At 39.6% G+C, this 26,485-nt stretch overlaps 1 protein-coding gene across 10 annotated transcripts in view; it reads left to right on the plus strand.

Annotated features, from left to right (window-relative positions):
• The window catches only part of ANKRD44 (ankyrin repeat domain 44), a 362,557-nt gene that overhangs the window by 158,824 nt on the left and 177,248 nt on the right, over window positions 1-26,485 (plus strand). For all 10 annotated transcript variants that reach the window (XM_033230774.1, XM_033230771.1, XM_033230773.1 and 7 more), the window contains exons 3-4: window positions 10,619-10,697; window positions 20,476-20,546. In XM_033230774.1, coding sequence (XP_033086665.1) covers window positions 10,619-10,697; window positions 20,476-20,546 — 150 coding nt within the window. The remainder of the gene's footprint in view (window positions 1-10,618; window positions 10,698-20,475; window positions 20,547-26,485) is intronic.

Here is a 26,485-nt window from a genome sequence, read left to right on the forward strand (position 1 = left end):
AGTGTATCCAAAGGTTAGGCATAAACCATTTGCCTTCCCACTTATACTTAATTTTCTAGATTTATTTTCTACATCCTTACTCAGTGCGCATTTGTCAAAGGTTTCATTTAGGAAACAAAAAACTTTCTAAGAGATTTTGAAGAGGAATCTTGGTTATGCCTTTTTTTTTTTTTTTTGACAGAGTCTCACTCTCGGCCAGGCTGGAGTGCAGTGGCACAATCTCTGCTCACTGCAACCTTTGCCTCTTGGGCTCAAGCAATTCTCCTGCCTCAGCCTCCGGAGCAGCTTGGATTACGGGCATGTGCCACCATGCCAGGCTAATTTTTTTTTTTTTTTTTATATTTTTAGTAGAGAGGGCTAAAAATGTTGGCCAGGCTAGTCTCGAACTCCTGACCTCAGGTGATCCACCCACCTTGGCCTCCCAAAATGCTGGGATTACAGGCATGAGCCACTGCACCCGGCCAGTGCCTATTTTTAAAGCCTGTAGATTTTGATCCAATAGGCCATTCTTTTGTAAGACTTCACTTTTACATCCGTACATGACCAGGACATAACATGAGCTGTCTCTAAATTAACTCACTATTGGTTAATTCGATTTTGCTATTTCTTTTCTTCTATTAACTGAATAAATTTTGTTGCTTAGGGGTATTTTTAACTTTTAAATATGCCTTTTTTTACTTTACATAAGAGCGAGAATGTATTTTATTTGCCTGCTTATGTATTTATGAAACCGCTTTATTGAAATATAATTGACATACAATAAACTACACATATTTAAAGTGTATAGTTTGTGAAGTTTTGACATAGGAAACCATTGCCATGATTGAGATAATGAACATATCCAGTGCTCCAAAAGCTTCCTTGTTCTCCTTTCAAATCCCTCCCTGCTACCCCTCCCAGTCTCTCCCTTAGGCCCCTCAGGCAACTGCTGATCTGCTTTCTGTCACTGTGTATTAGTTTGCATTTTCTAGAATTTTATGTAAGTGGATTTATGCAATATGTACTTTTTTGTGTTTGCCTGATTTGTTTCACTCACACAATTATTTTGATTCATCCATGTTGTGACATATATCCATAGTTCATTCCTTTTAATTGCTGAGTAGTGTTCCATTATGTGGAAATAAGTTTGTCCATTCATCTATTGATGGAAACTTGGATTACTTCTAGTTTTTGGTTATTACAGATGAAGCTGTTATGAATACTCATGTGCAAGTCTCTGTATGGACATATGCTTTCCTTTCTTTTGGGTAAATACCCAAGGGTAGGATACCTAGCTTATATGGTGGTATATGTTTAAGTTTTTAAGAAATTGCCAGACTGTTTTTCAAAGTGACTATATCATTTCCCACTCCTACCAGCAGTGCCTGAGTGTTATAGTTCCTCCACATCTTCACCAACACTTGGTATCATTAGTCCTTCTAATTTTAGCAATTTTAATAAGTATGTAATATGGCTTTCATTTGTCTTTCTCTAATGACCAATGATGGTGAGCATCTTTTTTTTTTTTTTTTTTGGAGATGGACTCTCACTCTGTTGCCCAGGCTGGAGTACAGTGGCGCGATCTCTGTTCACTGCAAGCTCCGCCTCCCAGGTTCACGCCATTCTCCTGCCTCAACCTCCTAAGTAGCTTGGACTACAGGCGCCCGACATCACGCCTGGCTAATTTTTTGTATTTTTAGTAGAGATAGGGTTTCACTGTGTTAGCCAGGATGGTCTTGATCTCCTGACCTCGTGATCTGCCCGCCTTGGGCTCCCAAAGTGTTGGAATTACAGGTGTGAGCCACCGCGCCCAGCCCAGTGAGCATTGTTTTATATGCTTATTTGCTATCTGTATATCTTTGGTGAAATATCTGTTCAAATCTTTTGCCTACTTTTTTTTTTTTTGAGATGGAGTCTTGCTCTGTCGCCCGAACTGGAGTGCAGTGGCTGGATCTCAGCTCACTGCAAGCTCCGCCCCCCGGGTTCACGCCATTCTCCTGCCTCAGTCTCCCGAGTAGCTGGGACTACAGGCGCCCGCCACCTCGCCCGGCTAGTTTTTTGTATTTTTTTAGTAGAGACGGGGTTTCACCGTGTTAGCCAGGATGGTCTCGATCTCCTGACCTCGTGATCCGCCCGTCTCGGCCTCCCAAAGTGCTGGGATTACAGGCTTGAGCCACCGTGCCCGGCCTTGCCTACTTTTTAATTGGATTGTTTGCTTTCATAGTTATTTAGAGTTGTTTTCTAGATTCTAGATAGAACTCCTTTATCCAATATATATGCTTTACAAATATTTTCCCCCAGTCTGTGGTGTATCTTCATTCTCTTACCAGTGTGTTTCAAAGAGTGGACATTAGTCATTTTGATAAAATGCTATTTACCAATTTATCCTTTTATGGGTTTTACTTTGATGTCATATCTAAGAAATCTTTGCCTAACCCAAGGTGGAAAGATCTTGCCTATGTTTCCTTTAGACATTTTATAATTTTAAGTTTTACATTTAGTTCTATGATCCATTTTGATTTAATTTTTGTTTAGGATTCAAGGTATGGACCAAAGTTCCTTTTTAAAAATATGAATATCTCATTGTTCTAGGACCATTTGTTGACAAGGCTATTATTTCACCAGTTTTCTTTGCACCAATACCATATTGTTTTGATTACTGTAGCTTTATAATAAGCCCTAAAATCAGGTAATGTTAGTTGTCCAATTTTATTCTTCTTGCCTGCTTATGCTTTTTTACATACAAGCCTTTTGCCCTTGGGACTAGAGTATTTAGGGCAAGCATGCTAATTATAATGGAGAGTAACTTTCATTGTATTTACCAAGGCTTATAACCATCCCAAAGCCAACAAGAGTGTGAACAATGGAATCAGATCTGGTTTTGAATCTTGGTTCTACCACTTACTAGCTTTGTGACTCTGGACAGTTACTTGTCACCTCAAAATCTCAGGTTCCTCAACAGTGAAATGGGGATGCTCATATTTACCTCACAGTATTGCTTTAAGGATCAAATTTGAAAATATAAAATAGCTGATAAAATTTTTGCTCAATATACATTATTTTATTTTTAGAAATTAGTGCAATAAAATATCCAGTGTCTAGTTATGTAAGGGAGATAAAATAAAAATGTCTTTGGCATTCTCATTTTTCTTATTTTATCATCATTTTAATTCTTTTGAGTGATTCTTACTTCATTTCAGGAGTTAGATATCATATTGAGAGTATAACTTATAATTTGAACATGTTTAGAGATAGAAAATATATCTATATTTTCTACATGAGAAATATATATTCATGTTACATTCAAACGGATGGGTTACAATACCAACAGAGTGTGATGGTTGAATACAATTGTGTGGTGGTGGGAGCGTGTGGGGGCAGAGATTTGCTGTCACTTTTGAGGCATGGGAGGCAGCACACAAGGAAAATTCAGCTTTATGAGACAATGCATGCATTAGGGATGAATAAGGACTGTAAATTTAAATTTCTCTCTTATGTTAACTTGGGGAAAACATTGATTCATTTCTGTTGTGTCTAGGTGAATACATAACTTGAATTTTCATTGAAAGTTGAATTAAACAATATAAAAAACTCCACACACAAGGAAAAGACTAATAACTGAATTTAACAATGGGTAAAGATACATATAGGCAGTTTGTAGTTGAAAAAACTAGAACATACCATGTCAAGCATAACATACTGGCAAAGAGTAAGAAAGCCAATAGCATCAGATATTGGCAAGGATGTTAGGAAAAGGAACGAATATGTAACTGGTAGGAGTGTAAATTAGTAAAACTGTTAATACTTTGAAAGTTATTTAGTGATACTTAATACAATCAAATGTGTGTGTGTACCCTAATCCAGTGCTTCTTTTTTTGGGTATCTACTTCAGAGAAATTCTCACATGTATGCACTGAGAGACATGTACAAAGATGTACACTGCAACACTGTTTGTAATAGTGTTTGAATAATTAAAAACAACCTAATCCCTTCTCTCCTTCCCTCCTTCTCTCTCTCTCTCTCCCTCCCCCACCTTTCTCTCTTACACACAAAAACACACACATACAAACGCATACTTCAAATTATTTTCAGAACCATTTGCATTTCTGAAGATGGCATCTTTACCCCTAAAGGTATTTTTTTAAACTAGAGTTCTGAAGGAGACATAGAAAAATGTTAACATGTTTTTGCAAGCATTCTTCCCATTTTGTGTCTTCTTTGGCTCCTATCCTCATGTAATTTGAAATACTTCCAAGGTACCTGTTGTGTGTATGTGTTCAGAGTTTCTTTAGACATCTTCTTGCCTCTAGTGATCTCTGTTCAATATCACATTAAGCTAGTTGGGCCTAAGTTGTCAGTTATCTACCAGCTTCTTTAATTTTAGTGGGAATTTGGAAGTTTGAATTGATAATTGGAACCCTTCTCTTCCTCCTCCTTCTCCTCCTTCTTCCTTCTCCTTCTTCTTCTTCCTCCTCTTCTTCCTCTTCTTATTCCTCTTCTTCCTCTTCTTCTTCTTTCTTTTTTTTTTTTTTTTTGGCAGGGTCTTGCTCTGCCAAAAAAGATGGTGCATTAGAGTGCAATGGTGTGATCACAGTTCACTACTGCAGCCTTGACCTCTTGATCTTCTGGGCTCAAGCAATCCTCCCACCTCAGCCTCTCAAGTGTCTGGGACCACAGGCACATGCTGTCATGCCCAGCTAATTTTAAAAAATTACTTTTAATAGAGACGAGGTCTCCTGGTCTCAATTTCCTGGGCTTAAGCCATCCACCTGCCTCAGCCTCCCAGAGTGCTGGGATTACATGCATGAGCCACCATGTCCAGCCCAAACTTAACTTCTGTATTTCATAGGCTTGTTTTCTTAATATTGCTCCATCTATCTGTCTTGGTATGTAAGATATTCATATATAGGGTGAAATGTTTGTTTTGGTGTATAACAGATACTTAGAATGCAGATTAGATCATGTATTCTAGCTGAGAATTTCCAAAGCATGTAACAATTCTTAATCTTCGAAACAGGCGTGGGGTGCCCCTCAGTCTGCCTGTCTACACGGTGTTTTTAGCTACCAGAATGGCCTCTCTGCCCATGTCAAACTCACTTTGCATGTACATACTTCAAGTTCCCTATTTTCTTTCATCTGCTTCTTCTTTGGTAAACAGACAACTCAACTTCCTCTGCCTGATCTCTGTGAGACATACTGCAAATTTAGCTCAGACCCCTGCTGGCTGTGTGCATCTTTGGCTATTCATAGAATGGGAGGGTTTACTGTTCTTCCTTCTGGAGGAACCTGGGTCTTCTCATTTCTCATGCGTCAGAATCTGTCTGCAAAGGACTATGTGGAATTGGAGCTACTGGGTGATGAAAAAAGACCTTCCTTTTTGTGGTGTTTGGACAGTCTTTAAAAACTATGCTGATGAGCCATTTCAGCGTGTGTTAATCTTGCTGTGCCTGCTTTTGGGTTATTTTCCCCTCTTGTATTCATGGGTGTTATAAAGGACTATGTAACAATTCAACTGTTGGTCATCACAGAGAGTCCACTTGGGTAAAAGATGAAAATGAATGCAAATAGTGCACTTAGCTTGGCCACTATAGGTTAATGCTGCTCTGGTCCTGCCCTGGTACTGGATTCCAATTTTGATCCAGGAACTACCCCTGAGCCAGCCTGTAAGATACAGGCTAGACTCTCTGACTGACCCAGAAGGCTGGCCCTTGAGGGCTTCCAAGATTCCCAGATAACTTGGAACCAATAGGACCTTTAGGAAGTTCTGGGCAAGATGTGTTTAATTCCCAATTCAGAAGAGATTTTTTTTTTTCTTGTCAGTTAAGACTTACTGCCCAGGCCAGCGCGGATATGGAGGGGTTTGGGGGAAGTATTCACTGAGATATTTTTGTCTCATTGCATTTGATACGTTCACAAATCATTTAACATCATGGATATCGCTATTTGCCACTTTCCTGCTATTGTTTTTATTCTAATGTCCTACATTTAGAAACCGATCAGTGGACTGCAAGTTTCTTTAGGGTAAGAGGGCTAGATATTTTAAATTTTGTATCCCTAATGTGTACCTCAATGTCTGGCATATAATAGATTCTAAATAAATATCTATGTCTAGATAATATGGCTGAATAAATGATTGTAAAACATACCCCAAAGTTCCTGTGCTTATTTTTCCTTTCTCCTCCCCTTTCTTTTTTTACTCTGAGTTTTGATCCCTCTTAGACCAAAATTTTAGATGCTATCTAGCATCATGTTTTGGTACTGCTTTCCATAATACTTGCTTCATTATCTCTTCCTCCAAATTTTGTTTGTTTTTCAAAAATAATGGGGGTTTCCCCCCTTACACTTTGTCCTTTGTGTCTTAAGTGAATTTAAATGTCATCCCTGTTCTTCATCTCATTCTTCTGTGATCTCAAGTTCTTGCTGGTTCTTCAGTCTTCTGACTCTTGCTTATGGTGAACATTTCCACGAGTCTTATGGCTTAGGCTTGTGAGTTCATTTTCAACGGAGATTTAATCAGTGGGTGTCTCAGGTTGACTGGATTGAGGGCATATCCATCCAGCTAGGTTTTGTTTCTTCTTCTAGGAACCAGGGGTATTATTGGTCTCAAACCCATTTTTTGGTACATATTTCAGCTTGAAAGTTCCTGGAGAAAAAAAAAAAGGAAATTCCTAGACTATACCGGCAATGTGAATTCAAAGCTCTAAACCACATGAGGGCAGACTCTGGGGATGTGGATGCTCAGTGGAAACATTTTATTCCACTACCAAGAACCTAGGACAAGGCATCTCTTTGCCATCTGCCTATGTGAGTGTTTGTCATTGTTTTATTCCAAGTCCACTATTTCACTTCAGGAGTCTTTCTTCAAGGCCACTTCAAGGGTCTTTCTTTAGTTGGAGGTCGCGGTTCTAGTTCTCTGCCTTATCTCCCACTGCCTGCAAGTGTTAAGCCCCAAGTGCCTGGTGTATTGACCTATCCCTGCACTATAAGTTCATGTGCTTCAGCTTGGGTTCTCTATTTACCGCCCACCCCCCCATTTCTGGCCCCTTTCTATTTAATTTCTTCTAAGTTCATTTCAAACGATGTTTACTGTATGTTTGTCACATTTTTCTCATGATTTCTTAGGGATCATAGTAGAAAGATTTTTAGACTGTCACATGAACTTCTAAGATGTTGTTCTTGCTTTCTTTTTTTTTTTTTTTGAGACGGAGTCTTGCTCTGTCACCCAGGCTGGAGTGCAGTGGTGCAACCTTGACTCACTGCAAGCTCCGCCTCCTGGGTTCACGCCATTCTCTTGCCTCAGCCTCCCAAGTAGCTGGGACTACAGGCACCTGCCACCAGGCCTGGCTAATTTTTTGTATTTTTAGTAGAGACGGAGTTTCACCAAGTTAGCCAGGATGGTCTCGATCCGCCCACCTCAGCCTCCAAAAGTGCTAGGATTACAGGCGTGAGCCACCGCGCCCAGCCTGCTTTCATTTTTATAAAGAAAAAAGTTTCAGGTTGGGAACCAGGACACCTAATTCTTTGACATCAGTTTGCTGCATTGGGTTAAGTCATACAAACTGTCCTAGGCTCAGATTCTTTATCTTTTAAATGGTGGTAATAAGACTTAAGAACACAGTTGTAAAAGGTGTGACTCCCCTGATAGGAATGTTTTGAGATGGAGTAGTAGAATAGTTGGGCAGGTATTTGGAAAAAATAAAAATAAAAGCACTTCATAATAACCAACTAGATTTGTTTCTTCTTCTAGACACCCTAAGGATGTCATTGGGCTAGAACCCATTTTAACCAGTATTATTACTACTATTCTCTTTTCTCCAGAGCCTTCACCCTCCTTCTATTATTGCGTCTCCTACTCTGTTAGTTTAGCTTATGGCAAAGTAGAATGGCCTTCTACCTAGGCAGAGGACATACTGCTACCTCCTGGCTGATTTCTCTCTATCCAGCATGGTGATTACTGTGGCTTGGTCATTCTCGCTTTGACTCATGATCAGGTGTTCCTTGTTAGAAGAGAAGGCGTTAGCAACCCTTGGTCAGTAGTGGAAATGCACTATTATGTTGGTTAAGGTCTTAATAGCACATGTGATTGTTTCTATATTTCTGCTGCTTTGGAGAACAAAAGGAGTACTGCCTGAATACAAGTCTTCTCTGCAGTTACCTGTCTGTGCCATGTCACTAAAGGAGAGTATCAATTCGCGTAGTTGTCCTGGAAACTACCAGAAACCTTTAAACACATGTTAACAGGAACACTGGGATTCATCATCAAGAATTTTTACAGTATTCATGCAACACACCCTTTTTATGTTATAGAAACTTTGGTTTGAACAAACTGTGTCATAAAAGGGGCCATGGAATCAGCAAAACCAGTCATATCATGACAGGCCCACCAGATTTGCAAGGTAGGGAGGGATGTTGGAGTTTTCTTAGCTTTTTATTTGAGGCCAAGATCTCAAACAGGGTTGCCTTTGCTTCAGGTCAAATGAAGTCATAATTTGGGTTGGAATAGTCCCTGTTTAAATCACTTAGGCAGGGTTTAATTTGTTGAACCAAACCCTGAAACCAATTCAGTTCACAAAAGAACATATAATTACATAGCTTTTATCCAAAAATCCCAGTAGAAAATTTTAAGTAGATATAGCGAAGATTCAAAGGGAACATGAGGCTAAAATGGAAAATGCATCTAAGGATATCAATAGAAATAGAAAACATTTATGGAAATCTGTTCTCAGCTTATATAGTTCATTGCACAAATTAATACACTTGATTCTCAAATAAGTTAACATGATTTCAAATACTGAATCTTTATTTTCAAAGATAGGGTGATATATCTATAACAAGGTTGATTGCAGTCATGTATCGTACTGAATTTTCCAGTGCATACCATTATTTTATAGTTGCATGACTGCCCTATTTTCATTTTTCCATAGTAATTGCCTGCAGCCGTACACAGATAACATGAGTTTCCAGTGAATCCAAACTCCTTTTTGTCTACTTAATGGTAGTGCATTCTTTATAAAACCTACTTACCAGACTTTCTAACAAATAGACTGGTTTGAAGATCAATTCTTGTTGTGTCCCCTGCCTGCCATCTGTTTTAGATATTAGTGAGTCATGAAATGTCTAAAAGCAATAATCTGTGAGAGACAGAGGAAGAGCAGAGGGTCTGGATTGTCAGAAAATGGAATAATATCCTTGGGCTAATCAAGGATTGTTAGATGTATTATATAATCAAATCATGAAAGGAATAATGATTAAAATCAACAGGGAATCCAAGAAACTTGAAACTAACATACATGCTAGTTTTAGGAGAAACCTTAAAGACATAGCAGATGGGCTTTGGTTACCATTGCTATGGAGGAGTCAATGGAAGTTAGTGGAAGAAGCCATACATGTAGACTGGTTAGTTCAGCCAATTTATGCTGAGCACCAAGTATGCTGATACTATGGGGATAAAGAAGAGTGAGGCCAGTTCTTTACTCCAGGAAGTTTTCAGTCTTGGAGGAAAGATAATCACACAACTCTCTATGCCAATGACAATAACAGGCTCCTGTTTGCCTAGGGCTTTATTTACTTATATGATCTTTAGTCCTCTTATCAGCCCTCTAAGGGAGATTTTATTATCGCCGATTTACAGATGAGGAAGCAATGCTTTTTTCCCTTGCATGTTACCATGCTGCCTCTCAGCACAATCAGTTCAATACCTTGCCAAAGATACAGACTGAAGTCTGCTGGGTGAAGGTCAGATCTTGACTATGCTATATGCCAGTAGAATCTCGAGGAAATTTTAAAATTTGAGCTACAGTCTTCTTATACATAAAACAGAGATAATATCAACCTTAGCTCTCAGCCTTAATGTCAACATCCTCAGAAAGGCCTCACTGACCACTCTTATTCCCATCTCCTGAATCACTTAATCCCATTCCGTGTTTTAATTTTGTCATAGCCTTTATCACTATCTGAAGTAATCTCATGTGTATCTAGTATACTATTGCCTGCTATACTATTGTCTAGTATACTAATGTCAACCTCCCCACTTGAATGTGAGTTTCATGAGGGCAGGGACCAGGCCTGTTGTAGTCATCCCTCTGTCCCCAGAATTTGGTTCCAGGCACAGAGTAAGCATTCAATAAGTATTTTGTGAATGGGCAGTGGTCCAAACAACAATTAACAAGCATAGAAAGGAGAAAATGACCGTACTTATGTTTAATGTCCTTGTGAACCATTCCACTATGTTTCCTTAGAAAGAAAATAAGTCATTGAAAGCTTTGAACTATGTTGTTATGGTAGGTTAGATTTTTTTTTTAACCATCCTGAAGGTTTGGAAATACTGTAAGTTGAAATTCATCAATGATGTCAATAGACATCAATGTATAATGGTCTCTCTTTGACCTCAGCTGGGCTTCAGTAAAAGGAGCAAGTGGGCAAATACCAAGCACAGACACAGAAAATGGAATCCTTTTGTTATGTGTAACTATAGGGTATGTTGAGAGCAAATGCATAACCAGAAATTACTCGAATGTTTGGTGTTCATGGTCTTCCACATGCATTAACCACAGAGTGAGTGACACGTCTTACTATGTCTTCAAAAGGGACCCCCAGCTGCCACTGACCTGTTGTATGTCTTTGACGTTGTGTATTTCAGGATTCTGAGAAACGAACCCCTCTTCATGTGGCCTCATTTCTGGGAGATGCAGAGATCATTGAACTCCTGATTTTGTCAGGTAAATAACCACTATACTCAAAAGTCAATTGCAAATAAAATTTAAATAACCAATTTACTAGACTGACTATTACCATGAACCCAAGCAAAATTCCTTTGTTATGTTCATGGAAGTTTGTTTGATAAGCGATTTTATCTTTACACAAAGAAAAATGCAAGAAGTTGTTCTTATTGAAAAATGACTTCTCCAGTAACATTTTTATCTTGCTTTGAAAGTCTGTTTCCTGGCTGTCTAGTCAGGCCCAGCGTTGTAGATGAATTCAGTACATTTGGATATATTTTGATTTTTTAAATTATAAAAAAGGAAATAAAACTAGTTTAAAGTCTACGTGAACATATACCTATACACACTATGTATAGTGAATATATATACACATTACATAAACATGCTACATAAACACTATGTATAGCATGTATACACTATATATGCTAGATATATACATGCTATATAAACACTATGTATAGCGTGTATGCACTATATATGCTATAATATATGCGCACTGTATATATGCCATATATATGCACACCCTAGATTTATATGCCAATTAAATGTGTTTGTATATTTACATATATTTAAGTTGGGCTACAAAACAATGCTGTTATATTTATGGATACATGACTATGACTATGTAATGAAAGCATAAAAACATGGAAGGCAAGGGACCATATTGATTTCTGGATAGTGGTTACCTCTAAGTAGGCAAGTTGAGTAAAAAATGTCTTCAGGGAAGGCTATAAAAGAACTACTACAACTCTCTGTAAAATATTTTATGTTTAAAATATTGGAAGGGAGTATAGCAAACCTTTAAATCTGATTTGTATTTATACTGGTCTTTGTGATAACTGTTGTCTTTATTTTTCAATGTATTTTAAATATTTCACCAGATTTAAAAATGCCAGTGGTTTCATTTTTGGAAACCTGTGTGCTCAGTATATCTCACCAAACAGGTTTCCAAAACCATTATGTGCTTTCTCCCTTGAGTGTTTACTAGACAAATCCTGGAATGAATTGAGCATGTGCAGATGTCTCACTGTAGATTATTCACAGACAGGCTGTCTTTCTTCCTCCTCCTTTATGTTTGGGAGATTAACATCTAGAGGAAGTGCCTCTGCCTACGGACTAGTCAAAAGGCCTCTAGTAAGGTTTCGCCTTTGTTTGCAGTAAGTAAAGGGGAACCGTAGCATCCTAAAGTAAGCTCTGCAGAGGTAGGAGCTGAGACATGCATTCAAGCAGATGTGGTGAACACTGTGGGCAAGAAACAAGAATTGTGCTGTGATGCATAAGCAACATGGCCCTTATTTTGTTGTGTTCATGTTCTTGAGGTGGGTTTCCCCAGGAAACAAGTGTTCTGTGCCTCAAAACATGTGTCCCGCGCTCCTGATGGTCATGTGGAGCTTAGGTTAGATTTCACATGGCATTTCTTGTGCTTTTGAGAGCAGGCCTTTCTTCCAACAAATCTAAAGATGCCCTAGGACCATATTCCAAACAAACGTGTATTGTTTGGTGTTGGCACACACTAAGGGCCAGTGCACACCTGCCTGGTTGCCCTGGCAGTTGCAATTTGGTCCTTGGGAAATTGTAGGCAGAATCAGTGGAGGTATAAAATAAAGAACTTTGTGGTATAACATCTAATGATCCCCTTCAGCTATACCCACCTCTTTTTTATTTTATTTTATTATTTATTTATTTATTTATTTTGGAGACAGAGTCTTGCTCTGTAGCTCAGGCTGGGGTGCAGTGGCATGATCTCGGCTCACTGCAATCTCTGCCTCCTGGTTTCAAGTGATTCTGCCTCAGCCTCCCAAGTAGCTGGGACCACAGGCGTGTGCCACCACACCCAGCTAATTGTTTGTATTTTTAGTAGAGATGGGGTTTCACCATGTTAGCCAGGATAGTCTCAATCTCCTGACCTTGTGATCCGCCTGCCTTGGCCCCCCAAAGTGCTGGGATTACAGGCATGAGCCACCGTGCCCAGCCTACCCACCTCTTAAATGTTATATTAATAGACCTCTCAGAGTCTCAGAGGAATGTTTCATGAATGTACAAATTCAGAACTTTGTCTTACATGCCAACTTTGTGTTGTTGTTGTTTCTACATCTGAAAGGGAAGATTTTAATTCTGCAGCATGAAGTCAACCCAATCTCTTTTTTTCATGTATCTGGGGCCAGTGATTGTTTGACAAACGTGGTTTCACATCACCCTCACATGGGCATGGAATCCACCAGCCTCTCTTCAACTCTGGCTGATTTAGTAGAACTGGGAAAAGCTGTTGCATATATCTTAATCTATTCACTTGTTTGGTCTTGGAATTTCTGAGCTCTTAATGTCTTTAGCATAATTTCGGTTCAATGTGCTATGGAAAATTTCCTCCTCCCTCTCATCAAATTAGGAAACTTAGGACATGAGGAGCATTGGGAAAGTTTTCCCTTTTTAGCAATTTTATTTACCTGTGGAAGCTGAGGCAAACTCTTGGAATTCACATGGCTTTTATTTTCCCTGAAAGGTCCTTTACTCAATTTATATATTAAGTTCCTAATATTGCAAGAGCACAATGATTTTATCTCTGAACTTGTATCTGGCAGCTGACCCTTTAGGGAATCCAACCAAACTGTTTCCCAATTTAATAATGAATGAGGTGCTAATGATTCCCTTGTTGGACAAATAATTTGGCCTTGCCAGAACAGCTCATTACAGCTGTGTTCTCCATTGTTGTGTTAACCTACAGAGCATGGTGTAACCCAAGCTTGCTAAATTCCTGCTGGCATTATCTTCTGTTAGCCAGGTGGATAGAACCCTGAATGCCTCTGAGCAGATGAGGAAGACAAGGTCTTGGGGAAGAATTCAGGCCTTGCAAATTTCACTTTTTTACAACTCCCAGTTCAAAGTGTGGCTTTATTTCCCTCCTGACCCTAGTGCCTGATTGGGAACTGGCCGAATCTGGATTAAGTCAGAGAGATCAGTGAGAACCAATCAGTGGCTAAGAGTTAAGATACTGGGGTTGGGATACAGGAAGCAGAGTACACAGAAAAAGGACCACAGTAGAAATATCTTACAAAGGCTGGGTGTGATGGCTCAAGCCTGTAATCCCAGCACTTTGGGAGACTGAGGTGGGAGGATCACTTGAGGTCAGGAGTTCAAGACCAGCCTGGTCATGAAACCTGTCTTTACTAAAATTTAAAAAAGTAGCTGAACATGGTGGTAGGTGCCTGTAATCCCAGCTACTCAGGAGGCTGAGGCAGGAGAATCTCTTGAGCTTTACAGGCGGAGGTTGCAGTGAGCTGAGATTGCACCACTGTACTCCAGCCTGGGTGACAGAGTAAGACTCCATCTCAAAAAAAAAAAAAAAAGATCCTGCAGAGAAAACTCTGAGAACAAGTAAGGATTATAGGGTTCTAGGTTGAGAGAAGAAAACTGGAAGTACTCTCTAATACAGGAGTGCTTGTGAGGCATAACTACTAAGTAAAATTTATTAGAATTTATTTTTAAATTTTAATTTAATTTACTTTTTTTTTTTTAAGATGGGGTCTTGCTAGGTTGTTCAGACTGGTCTCGAACTCCTGGCCTCAAGTGATCCTCCCATCTTGGCCTCTTGAAGTGCTGGGATTACAGGCATGAGCCACCACATCTGGCCATAGAATTTATGCAACCCAACAAGTGGTAGTCCTGCAAAATTATTTCCTATACATTTTCAAAACGTGCTTATTACTCTCAATGCAAATTATTTCCAGGGCTGGGAGCACATCATTCTTTTTATTCCTTATGCATAACAAATATTCATCCTTTGAGGATGAATTTGATATTTTTTATCTGGTGAAAGAGGGGCAAACCAGGCAATGCTGATTTTGGCCTACGAATGTGGTACAATTATAAAGTAATAAGCCATTTTCTGATGGGTGTGCAAATTGGCCATAAAGGCAACTCCAAGGAGAGTTTGTTAAATGTTTTCAGCAATTGCCATGTTCATGGAATTATCATACCCTCTTCTAAGGTAATTGTTTTGAAGCACTCCTGTACTGTATGATTTGGTTTGTTAAAAAAAATCAATAGCAAGTTGATTTCATTATATTATAATCATATTTTTATAACCTTTCATGTTTACTTCAACAATTAAAAGCCAAACTTTGGATAAGTTAAGCTTAGGAAGAAATTATTCTCTTTGGCTTGTGAGATTTTTCAGTCACACTCAGTCCACCCTTATCACACCACTTCTGTTTTCTTTATTCTACTTCTTCCCAGATGACATGGCTTACAGAACAGAAATATTGCCTCTGGAAAAGATGCCCAGAGTTTACTTTACCCCTGATCTCTATGAAAATAAAATTAAGAAATAATAGGGATAAGATGAAAAACATCCTTAGTTTGTAATTACAGATCATGTCTGATGGATTGGGCCTTTGTTTCTAAAGAATCAGTATACCCTAGCGCTTATTTTCATGTTTAATCTTTAACATGTCCTTGGGTAAAAAAGCATTTGCCTTTAAATCATTAGACATGCAGACTGTGTCCTTTGGTGCACAATGGTGCCTGACAGGCAGGTAAATAATGTGAAGCTTCCTTTAGAAAAAAATCAGCTATAAATATTCAATTCATAGCCAAAACCATCTGACATCTCCCTCTGACATGTAAACAAGACTCTTGAACGTGTTCAGAGGAAGAGGATGAGGAAGCCGGCAGCAAGAAATGACACTGATGAAATGCGTCTTGGGTCTCCATTCAGATAACTCTGCTTTTGTTATAATAATTTTTGTCATGGGGGAAAGGAGGTTTTCCTGGCAGCTGCCTATTCAACCTCCATGAGAAGGAGAAGTGGAGGAATGGAGGACTTAATCATTGACTGAAAGAAGCCATTGCCTACATTTCTAATCACCTTGAAATTTCTCAAGGGACTCTGAAGTGACACGCTAACAATGCTAGTGTCGTTACACTCCAGGTGTGTGTCTCTGTATGAGGTTCAGCCTGCGCAGGATCATTTTTCTCCTTGAAAGATTTTTTATATTGAAAGCCAAATTTGGATCTGCATAAAACTAAAAATTTTCAGAATGCAGTATAATAATAATAATGATAAAAGTATATAAATATAAATAAGAAAAATAACAGAAAAATAGGAGAAATATATAAAGAATATGAACAAGTAATTCTCAGAAAATGAATTACAAATAGCTAGTAATCAAACATATTAGAAGATGTCTAACCTTATTGTTAGACCAGAAACTAAAAAAAAAGATGTTCTTTTTAAAATCAGATTTGTTTGTTTGTATGTATGTATGTATGTATGTATGTATTTGAGACAGAGTCTTGCTCTGTTGCCCAGGCTGGAGCGCAGTGGTGTGATCTTGGCTCACTGCAACCTCTTGGCTCACTTGGCTCACTCCACCTCCCAGGTTCAAGCGATTCTCCTGCCTCAGCCTTTTGAGTAGCTGGGATTGCAAGCATGTGCCACCACACCAGGCTAATTTTTGTATCTTTAGTAGAGATGGGGTTTCACCACTTGACCAGGTTGGTCTCGAACTCCTGACCTCAGGTGTTCCATCCACCTCGGCCTCCCAAAAGTGCTGGGATTACAGGCATGAGCCACCACGCTCGGCCTATTTATTTTTAAAGCAGCTTTACTGAAGTATAATTGAAACACAATAAGCTGTGTATATTTAATGTCTACAATTTGATGAGTTTGGACATATGCAAATACCCATGAAATTATCACCACAATCAAGGTAATAGACATTTCTGTCACCTCCAAAAGTTTCCTTGTGCCCCTTTGTTCTTGTTATTTTGGAGTTTTTTGGGATGTGTGTGTGGTAAGAACACTTAACATGAGATCTACCGTCTTAACAAATGTTTAAGTGCATGATACAGTATTATTGTCTCAGATTTGCAATATTTAAAATGTCTGACTGGGCATGGTGGCTCACACCTGTAATCTCAGCACATTAGGAGGCTGAAGTAGGAGGATCACTTGAGGGCAGAAGTTTGAGACCAGCCTGGGAAACAAAGGAAGACCTCATCTCTACAAAAAAGTTTTAAAAATTATCTGGGGATGGTGGTATGTGCCTGCAGTTCTAGCTACTCTGGAGGCTGAGGCAGGAGGATTGATTGAGCCCAGGAGTCTAAGGCTGCAGTGAGCTATGATAATGCCACTATATTCCAGCCTGAGTGACAGAGTGAGACCCTGTCTCTAAAAAATTTAAAAATATATATTTTAATGTCTGATAATATCAAGTGTTGATGAGGATGTGGGGAAACTAAGCAATCTCATACATTCTGAGGGTGTAAACCGGCACACTTTAGAGGCTTTACATGACCTTTTGAAACCGAAAGTGTGTATTATCTATGACACATAAAGTCCATTTTAAATTATTTATCCTAGACAAATACTTGCACCCAAGGCAGGCAGATCACCTGAGGTCAGGAGTTCAAGACCACCCTGGCCAAAATGGCAAAACCCTGTCTGTACTAAAAAACTAAAATATTAGCCGGGCATGGTGGCAGGTACCTGTAATCCCACCTACTCAGGAGGCTGAGGTGGGAGAATCGCTTGAACGGGGGAGGCGGAGGTTACAGTGAGCCGAGATCGCACCACTGCACTCCAGCCTGGGTGACAGAGCAAGACTCCGTTTCACACACACAAAAGCAGCTTAGTTCCCCCTCCCCCATTATTTTCGTTAAGAAACATAAAACTTCAAATGCACTAGCTTTCTTAAAAATATTTTGTAGAAAATATTTCAAACATACAGAAAACTATGGAGAATAATATAGTGAATATCCATATACCTTCCACTAAGTTTTAAGAACTCTTAATATTTTGCCATATTTGTATTATATATATTTATGTATATAATATATATATTTAAGGAAATAAAACATTGAAAACACAGTTGCAGCTGTATGGGTATTCTTCATTCTTTTCACATTCCTCTTTCCCTAGACGCAACCACTATCCAGAATTAGTATTTATACTCCTTAGCCATATTTTAAACTTTTATTTTATATCTATGCATCCATAAACAACATATAGACATACAACTGGTATTATGCCATAGGTATAATTCTGCAGTTTGATTTGTTCATTTGGTGTTATGATTTTAAAAGTACATCTGTTTATATATACAGAACGTCAGTCTGCTCCTTTCCATGACAGTGTAGAATTCCATTGTACGGATATACCACAACGTCTTTATCCATTTTCCTCTTAATTGATATTTAGGATTCCAATTTCTTGTTGTCATCAACATATTGCAGTGAACATTCATGTACATGTGTGAGAGTTTCTCTAGGGTATATGATTGGGGTGGAATTGCTAGGTGGTTGGACATGCATGTCATCAGCTTTACTAGGTAATGCCACATTGTGTCTCAAAGGAGGTTGTACCAATTCACACTCTTCCCAGCTGTATGTTAAGTTTTCCTGTTGCTCCATACCCTTGCTAAATCTTGGCCTTGTCACACTTTATTATTTTTACCAATTTAATGGATGTGAAATGGTATGCTAATGCTGCTTTCATTTTCTTCTCCCTAACGAATTTTGAGAAGTACCTTTCCATATGTGTCTTGACATTTGGGTTTCTTCTTGCATTCATTTTATGCATTTACAAAAAATTTAAAGCACAAAATTTACTCTGCCAAAGACTATAATAAAAATAATTCCAGCTCTCTAGGACTGCATAAGGTCTGAGTGATGTTTGTGACGTGGGTGCCAAAGAAACAGCCCCAAAATAAGAAACGTGCACTCAGCTTACTGGACAGAAACACAGTGTGGTCAAATCTACCACACAATGTGGTCATAAATATATTTATTTATGATGCAAGAAAAGTCCTGATGAAAAGGCAGGTCATTTTAAAAGGTTGGAATCCAGAGTGTTGGAAGATCTGAAGGGTTAAATGCTGTGTTTCTAAACCAGAAAGGTAGACTTTGTGACCATCACCTGATACTGTGTTGGAACTAATATTTAGAAGAAGAAATCTAAACTTTGGTTTTGGTAGTGGTAATTTTGTTTTAAAATTAACCAGTTTTGCTGTTCTTAATCACATCTGGATTTTCTTCTCCCTAGCATTCTCTAGCACTTGAGTTCTCTTGCTCTTAAAAATACATGTCTTAAAAAGACATGTATTTGTACAGTCTTTAGGTGATGGTTGTGTTCTTAAATTTCCTATTTGACTTCTTCCTTTGTAGGGCAAGGATCATGCCTTTCACTTCCTTTGAAAATCTGAATCATAGATTTAGAGGTGAATGAGACATTAGAGGTGACTTGGAAGTAAGAATGGCTGATGTTTTTCTAGTGCCTTGCAATTTACGAAGCACTTTCCTATTCACTTAATTCTCCCTAGCACCTGGTGAAATGGGTAGAGAAGTATTAATACTGTTGTTGTTAGCCTCATTGTGCAGATTAGTGACTCTTGGTCATTGGGCCAGCAGGTGCTTAAATCAGAACTTAATCTACATCTCCTGACCATGAATCCCACTGTCCTTCCAAAACCGCATTCATTTCATGCCAGAGCATTTAGCCCACAGCTTCCTGTTACTGAGGCCAGAGATGCCTATTGATTTTTGCACACCCAAACTGATTTTACTGTGAGCCTTACTGACGTAAGGAGTTTGAACTCCTTCAGGCAAGCTGGTGTTAGTGGAATTAGGATTTAAATAATTTTAACCTGGATAAATTAAGCAACAATTCATCAGTGGCTCTCAACCTTGACAGCGTAGTGTGATAACCCTTGTACCTGACCCCATCTGAAACCAGTGACATCAAAATGGAGGTTGGAGGGGAGGCATTCTAGCTGTCTTTTAGGGATTATGTTCTTGTTTTCTACGATTAATGCTGTTGATGGCATTTGTTCTTCTTCAGTTAAAGAAAAGAATAGTGTAAGTTCTTTGATTTTTATTTACTTTTAGCCAGTGCCTTAAACTAAACTTCTAACTCATGTTTATGCATGAAAGTCCGCTGCCTTTTAAAAAAGTTTCTATTTTCCAGCTATCAGCTGACCTTAACTAACTCTTGGAGATTAGTCAGCTTCTGCTTCCCCTTGACTCACTTTCCCAGCCCTTGTCCTGAGGGGCCACCTCTGTGTTTCCTTTTCTCTGCCTTACTTTCTAGTTTCTTTGATTTGTTTCTCCATTCTTTGTCCTCAGGAGCTTCCTTTCTCATCATCCTAAGGCTAGAATTGACTTATTGCTTCTTCAAAGATATCGTACATATTTTCTCCTCTTCCCCTTTTGTAGCCCTTTTATAAAACATCCCAAGTCTGACCAGAAGACTAGTCAAAACCTTGAACCCCCTAAAAGGAAGCTACATAGACTTGGTGGGCTGGTGCTCATGGAGAATGACAAGGGTGTCATGGAAGGCGGGTGAACTCTGCTTCCTGTGAATTCATTTGCAGGGAGCTTCTGTTCCATGATGATGGCATGGCTTCATAGAGCTGAGCATGGGCACTCATAATTCTGAGTGTGAGCTGGTTTTGACTCATGCTTGAGCCTGTCTGCCTACCCCATAGTTTGAGAAAGTAGTGAGCAATTTGTAGGTCTGATATCATATCTATCCAAAAGCCTCATGGAAACTGGCTTCTCTTTTACCAACATATCTGGCTAGTCCCAGATTTTTAGATAAAGCAGATTTCTGCTGGTTCCCTCAGCCTTGATCAAATCTTGTCAGAACATGACTAATATAAAGAAAAGAAGAGGTGGTGGTTATGTCAGGCAAATGTGAGCAAGATACAGCATTTGACTTAGCATCAGCAGGGCTTCCCTTGACTCCATTATGCCTCTAACTTGTGCTATTTGGTTCTAGGAGCTCGTGTAAATGCCAAGGACAACATGTGGCTGACTCCACTGCACCGGGCTGTTGCTTCCAGAAGCGAAGTGAGTGATTACCAAATTTAATCTAATACCTACTGTGCCTAGAAAAATTCTTGCTAGTGATTTAAGAATCCTTACTGGTAAGCAAAAGGCTTTTACCTCTAATGTAAGAGGGTTACCCAAAATGAGCAGCTGTTTGTTTGAGCATCTCCTGCATGCCAGACATAGTGCTGAGTGGGGCTGGGGAGTGTCTGGGGTAGTTCAACATGGACGGCATGATCCTGAATTTCAGTGAATTCTCAGCCTGGGGAGGAGGCAAAGCAGAAAGCAGATTAGTACAATATCATCATTGACTTGCAGGAGAAAGCAACTAACTGCCTGCTTGAATAGAGGAAATCTTCCAAGAAGAGATGTCAGTTGAGCTGGTCCTTAAATGAGTAAGGACTTAGCAGGCCAGGAGAAGGAGGGAGGGCCGAGGCAAGGAAGTGAGTGAATGGGGGCCTCAGTGAGGTATAACTGGAACTCAGGCTGTAGTAGAAGGTAAGTCTGATAATGGAGGTTGGGCCAGATGGCAGAGGGCTTGGAATCCTCTGAGCAATGGAGAATGGTTATAGCAGGGGAGTGATATGCTCAGATCTGTGTTTCAGAGAACCTTTGTGGTGGCAGCGTGTGAATGGGCTGAGGGGGAGGGGTCTTAAGGAGGAGGGCCAATAAGACCAAAAGCAGTCTGAAGCAGCTGGAATGAGGGCATAAAGCTGAGTCCATGATTTGAGAGCTCATTAGAGGTCAACCTGGCAGGATTTAGTACCTAGTAGGGGTGAGGTGGGAAAGAAGCTGGTAGGTAAATGGTGGTCCTGTTAACAGAAGAGGCACAGAGCAGGGGAGTAGGGGCCAGGAAGCTGGTAGGTTCTGTTTGAGAACGCTGAGTTCAGCAAACATGTCCTTGGAGTGGGAGCTCCATGAGGGCAGGGATCTGTGCTTTGTTCCTGGATGTATCCCAAGCCTCGTACATTCTAGGCATTCAAGAAATAATTTGTTATTGAATGCTGGAAATTTGGGTGAAGTTGACTAATAGATTATCTATTATTATTTATACAAGTCTAGCACTCAGGGACAGGGAGAATGATCACCAAACCGTGGTAAATGCATCAGGTAGCTCAGGGGAAGTATAAAGGATGAGAAGACCAATGTGAAGGTGGGGGTGGCAGGGAACCCTGGTGAATGTCAGCCTTGAAGCCTGGTCAGAGGAGATGCCCACCATCCAGGGATACAAGAGGTTCTAACCTTCTATGTACTTGGTGCTGGATGACTGACCTCCGTAGCTGAGTTTACCAAATGCAGCTTCTCCTCTGCTGCTGGAGAAGGTGATGTTCTCCAGGTACACCTAGGAGCAAAGGGTCTTGCCAAGAATGAATATACAGAAGATGCAGGTGTCTTTGGCCGTTATTGGTGTTAGCTTTTCCTCTTTGGCAACTATCTGGAAATTTCAAAATATACTTGGTAGGTGACAGCTTAGTAGTCATCGTTTTTCTTGCTGTGCTTTGTGATATTAGTAGTTTTTAAAAGGGGTTGACTGTGTTCTCTTTCCAAATATCCTGCATGGAATGAGAGAGGTAAATAATCCTAAATTACCTGGCTCAGACCCTGGAGAATTCAGAATCTTCTCATGGTCCCACATTTTATTTCTGTTTTGTCTGGGAAAATGAGTGTAGTGAGCTGACTGAGTGGGTATGACCAGCTTCATGAGACCAGCCCCTTCATAGAGGAGTATTTCCTGGCCTTTTAAGACCACTTGGTCTTTAGTAAATTTAGTAAATTTAAGTGTCTCTTTAAAAATATGTATGGATTTGTTTCCTCTTTAACAAGAACCAGGTCTTTTTAGTTGGGAAAATAATTCAATATGCACCTCCTATATGCCAGGCACCTTTTCTTTGTAGCTGATGGAGCTACAAAGAAAACTAAGACCCATGGTCTCTGCTCTTAGGAAGTATGTAATCTAGTGGAAAAGAAAGACACAAAAAAGATGATTTCATTGCTCTGTGACCTTTCCCAAGTGATCTCTACCTTTGTTAGCTCAACTAGCTTCAAAGACTTTAATCCTCAAAACATCCATTTTCCATCAACAACCAGTCTGCGTTCTGTAAGTATCTTTAGTGTGTTTGAATCCTGTCAGCCTAATGATGGACTGACCTTCCTATCTGAGAAAGGCATTTGTTGCTTCTCCACATAACGAACTACCTCTGTAGGTTTGCAGGGAGGAAAAAAAGAATCCCTTGCCAGGTAGGAATTAAATGCAAACAAATCCTGAATTGTAAATAATTAGGTAATATATGAGCTCATGATGTCTTCAGATTAGTATCTTGTCACAGCAAGTTGGACAGTTTCTTATGAAAATTGGAGTCTAGGCTGGGCGCAGTGGCTCATGCCTGTAATCCCAGCTATTTGGGAGGACAAGGTGGGTGGATCATGAGGTCAGGAGTTCAAGACCAGCCTGACCAACATGGAGAAACCCAGTCTTTGCTAAAAATACAAAATTAGCTGGGAGTGGTGGTGCATGCCTGTAATCCCAGCTACTCGGGAGGCTGAGGCAGAAGAATCACTTGAACCTCGGGAGGCGGAGGTTGTGGTGAGCCGAGTTCACACCATTGTACTCCAGCCTGGGCAAAAAGAGTGAAACTCTATCTCAAAAAAAAAAAAAAAAAAAAGGAAAAGAAAAGAAAATTGGAGTCTCTGTAAGAAGACACCTTAACTCCAAGCACATTGCTGTCCTGTGGAAGTCCTAAATTCAGATTTCCTTCTTCTTTGGAATTTAGTTCTGTTGCCATTATTTTATGCCTCTCCCAACTAATAGTTGGGGAAAAGAAAGTAGATTTGAGGGGAAGAAAAGAGAAGGTTTGGACTGGTATTTTGGAGTTTAACTGTTAGCACTTATCAAGATGGATATATGGTTTCAGCTGAGAGCTGGTGCATGTCTATTCCTTAGATTGGTAAGCACTGATACTACATGGAGATGTGTTTAAAACCATTTCTTCATTGAAAAGTTTATAAACTCTATACTGTCTGTACTCAAAGCCTATTTGCTTGTAAAATATAGGTAACTGATCTCTCAGGGTTCAGGGTTCAACCAGGGAAGCAGAACCACCATGAGAGATAGAGTAAGATATTAATTATAGGAATTAGATCTTACACAAGTGTGTAGGGCTGCTGTGGTCTATGTAAGGCTGTCACCTTGAATTCTGTGAGGCCCTGAAGTCACTGTAGGTCAGCAGACTCCACAGTGGAAAAACTGGATGTAAAATGGGGGAGAACAAGGACAAACTGGAACTGAGGTCTGTCTAACACTGCCTCCAACATCATGGACATGGGTGACTTGCAGAAGGAGTTATGCATGCATCTGGCCCAAGAATTGGAGAAACTGAAGGAGATGTGGCAGGATCTGAAGAAACATCAAGCCAGGCACTGCCCCTTGCCAATGTGGTGATCCAGCCGGTTAGTGACATCGTGTGCAAGCTGCAACACTACTTGGTGCCCAACAACATACCAGTCAGGCTGCAGTTTCACTTATGCCTTCCAGAACTCATCAGATATCTCTTGTGGCCAACCCTAAAGGGAGTACTACAGGGAAAGGAATTCTGGGAAATGAAGTTCAACTCGGCTAACTTAGGACAATACAAAACTACCATATAAATTGTTGTTCTATTTGAATTAAAAATATCTAGACAGTAAGCTCCTTGAAATTTGTGCCACGCCTATTGCTTGCCATTGTATTTCTAGCATCTTGCCTAGTTAGAAAAGAATTGTTTTTTTGAGTTATTCATTAAAGACTGGGTTTTCAAGTTAAGCTATAATAATTTTCTGTGTACAACTGGTAAGATAGAACTGGTATACACCATATCAGAATGCTGATGGTAATAATCGTTTATGCATGCAGGGCGAACAGAGTTGAAGCATGTTTATGGGAATGTGTGCACTAAAAGCCAACTAAGTCACTGAAACCTGCAAAATCAAGGCTAGTTTCACAATTGCATATAACACAGATATCAGTGTAAGTCAAAATTTTGGAGGCTTCTTTTCATTCAGGCAAGATTTATGTTCAGACTTCTGTGTCTGGAAAAATAAGGTGCATTGCTAAGTTCATTTCCTGATATGTTATAGCAATAAGGTGCCAGATCATAATATTGACTAAACATGAATCCAAGCCTGACACTATGTCCCCATAGACAAGAAAGTAGATCAAGACATAATCACACCCCTTGAAAACCTCCCAAAATATAACTGAGCTCTAGAGATAAATCTTGAAGACTTATTTGATGCTGACCAGGCTGTCTTGTGTGTTCCCTTCTAGATCCAATCCCACGACCCTTTCCTACCCCCGACCTGCTCCCCACGTCTGGCACATCGGGGATTCCCAGGTTGGAAACAGCTTAGAGCCCAACAGCACTGTCTTCTTATTGGCTCCCTAAGGGCTTCTCTGAACTCATTCTCCTTTTTTTTTTTTTTCCTGTGTACTCCCTAGGCTGTGAAGAAATGAAGAGAGGCCCTTACTAAAATATTAGAGAAACATCTTTTACAGTGCCAGCTAACAAAGATAAGCAAGATTTGGGGCTGCCAGTGGGAATATTCTGAAGTGTTCTTGTGAAGACTATTTCATATTATTTCCTGTGTTCAGCTTATTCTTGCTTTTCTTTCTTGGAAAAGAGCAACTGTAGGGGAAAGGAATGAAATGTACACAAACCCAGAAAGTCTAACACACATTTATGGAAGCGCACTTATTGGAAGGCATTGTTAAGTGTGCTACAGGGGGCCTAAAGGGTGTACAAAGTGTGGCTTTTAGTTTTAGTATACAGTATTTGGGGAGATAACCAGACATGCAGGCTGCTGTGGCCTGTGTGCAGACGTGGCTGGCCCGTCCCAAGTGCCCTTTCTGCTATAACCAGTTGAGAGGAGCATCAGAGGAGAACTGCTGAACTTTTCACTTCTCTATTCTAGAGACTGTCTTTTGGTTAAAAAGGTTAACAATGGTTGTATCTTGTCTTTAGAGTGTAGGAGTGAGGACATTGTGTCCATGTACGTGTTGTAGTTATGAGCATTTATTAAGTACTTACTGTCTGCTAGGCAGTATGCTAAGGACTTTTTGTATATTATTCTCTTTTAACCTCTGATCCACCCTTCAAGATGGATGCTATTGGCAATACTGATTTAGGAAATGTAATCTCAGAAAGTTAGTAGGGAGCCAACGAAGTCGATGTCACAGCCAGAAAGTGGCGGAAAGTGTGACTAGAGAAGCTGCCTACTTCACCACCATTCTGTGCTGCTTTCTTCAGTTCCCATTAGCACCCTTACGGAGCCTGTTCTAGCCAATAAAGCACATCTATTTTTGGCTTCTGTGCAGACAGAAGACCCAACTGGTATACAGATCTTTCCCAGAGCTGAGCAGGATAAGCATTTTATTTTATAGTCAAAATTTTAAAAACTTACGTTCTACCCTTTCCTCTAAAAAGCATGATCATTATTGTGGGCTTAATGCTAGTAGACAGGAGAATTGGAAACATTATATGGAAGAGTAGAATGTTATTGCTTTCTTTAAATTATCTTCATGATTATAAAAAGTTGTTCGTGTATGGAATATAGGTCATACCTGGAATAGGAAGAAAGTAAGCATTTTATAATCTATTAGAATGTAGACGAGTGGTGCTCAGCTTTAGTGCATTTAAATTATCTGGGGTGTTTGTTGAAACTGTCTATTCTAAAACCTCACCCCTAGTGATTCTGAATGAAGCCTATGAGTAGGCCCAGAAATTTGCCTTTTCAAAAGAAGATTCTGATGCATGTTGTCTACAAGTCACATTTTGAGACCTGAGATTAAACACTGGTCATACTTTAGTGTCTGCCTTTCCTAATGGTTAAAGTCAGCACTTCTTAAATAGTTCGTTTAGAATTCTTTCGTATCCCAAAGTCTCCAGTGAACTGCTTTTGCACTCCTAGTTCTTAGAATAATTGTG

Source organism: Trachypithecus francoisi, unplaced genomic scaffold (genome assembly GCF_009764315.1).
Source record: "Trachypithecus francoisi isolate TF-2019V2 unplaced genomic scaffold, Tfra_2.0 Lachesis_group13, whole genome shotgun sequence".
NCBI classification, from domain to species: Eukaryota; Metazoa; Chordata; class Mammalia; order Primates; family Cercopithecidae; genus Trachypithecus; species Trachypithecus francoisi.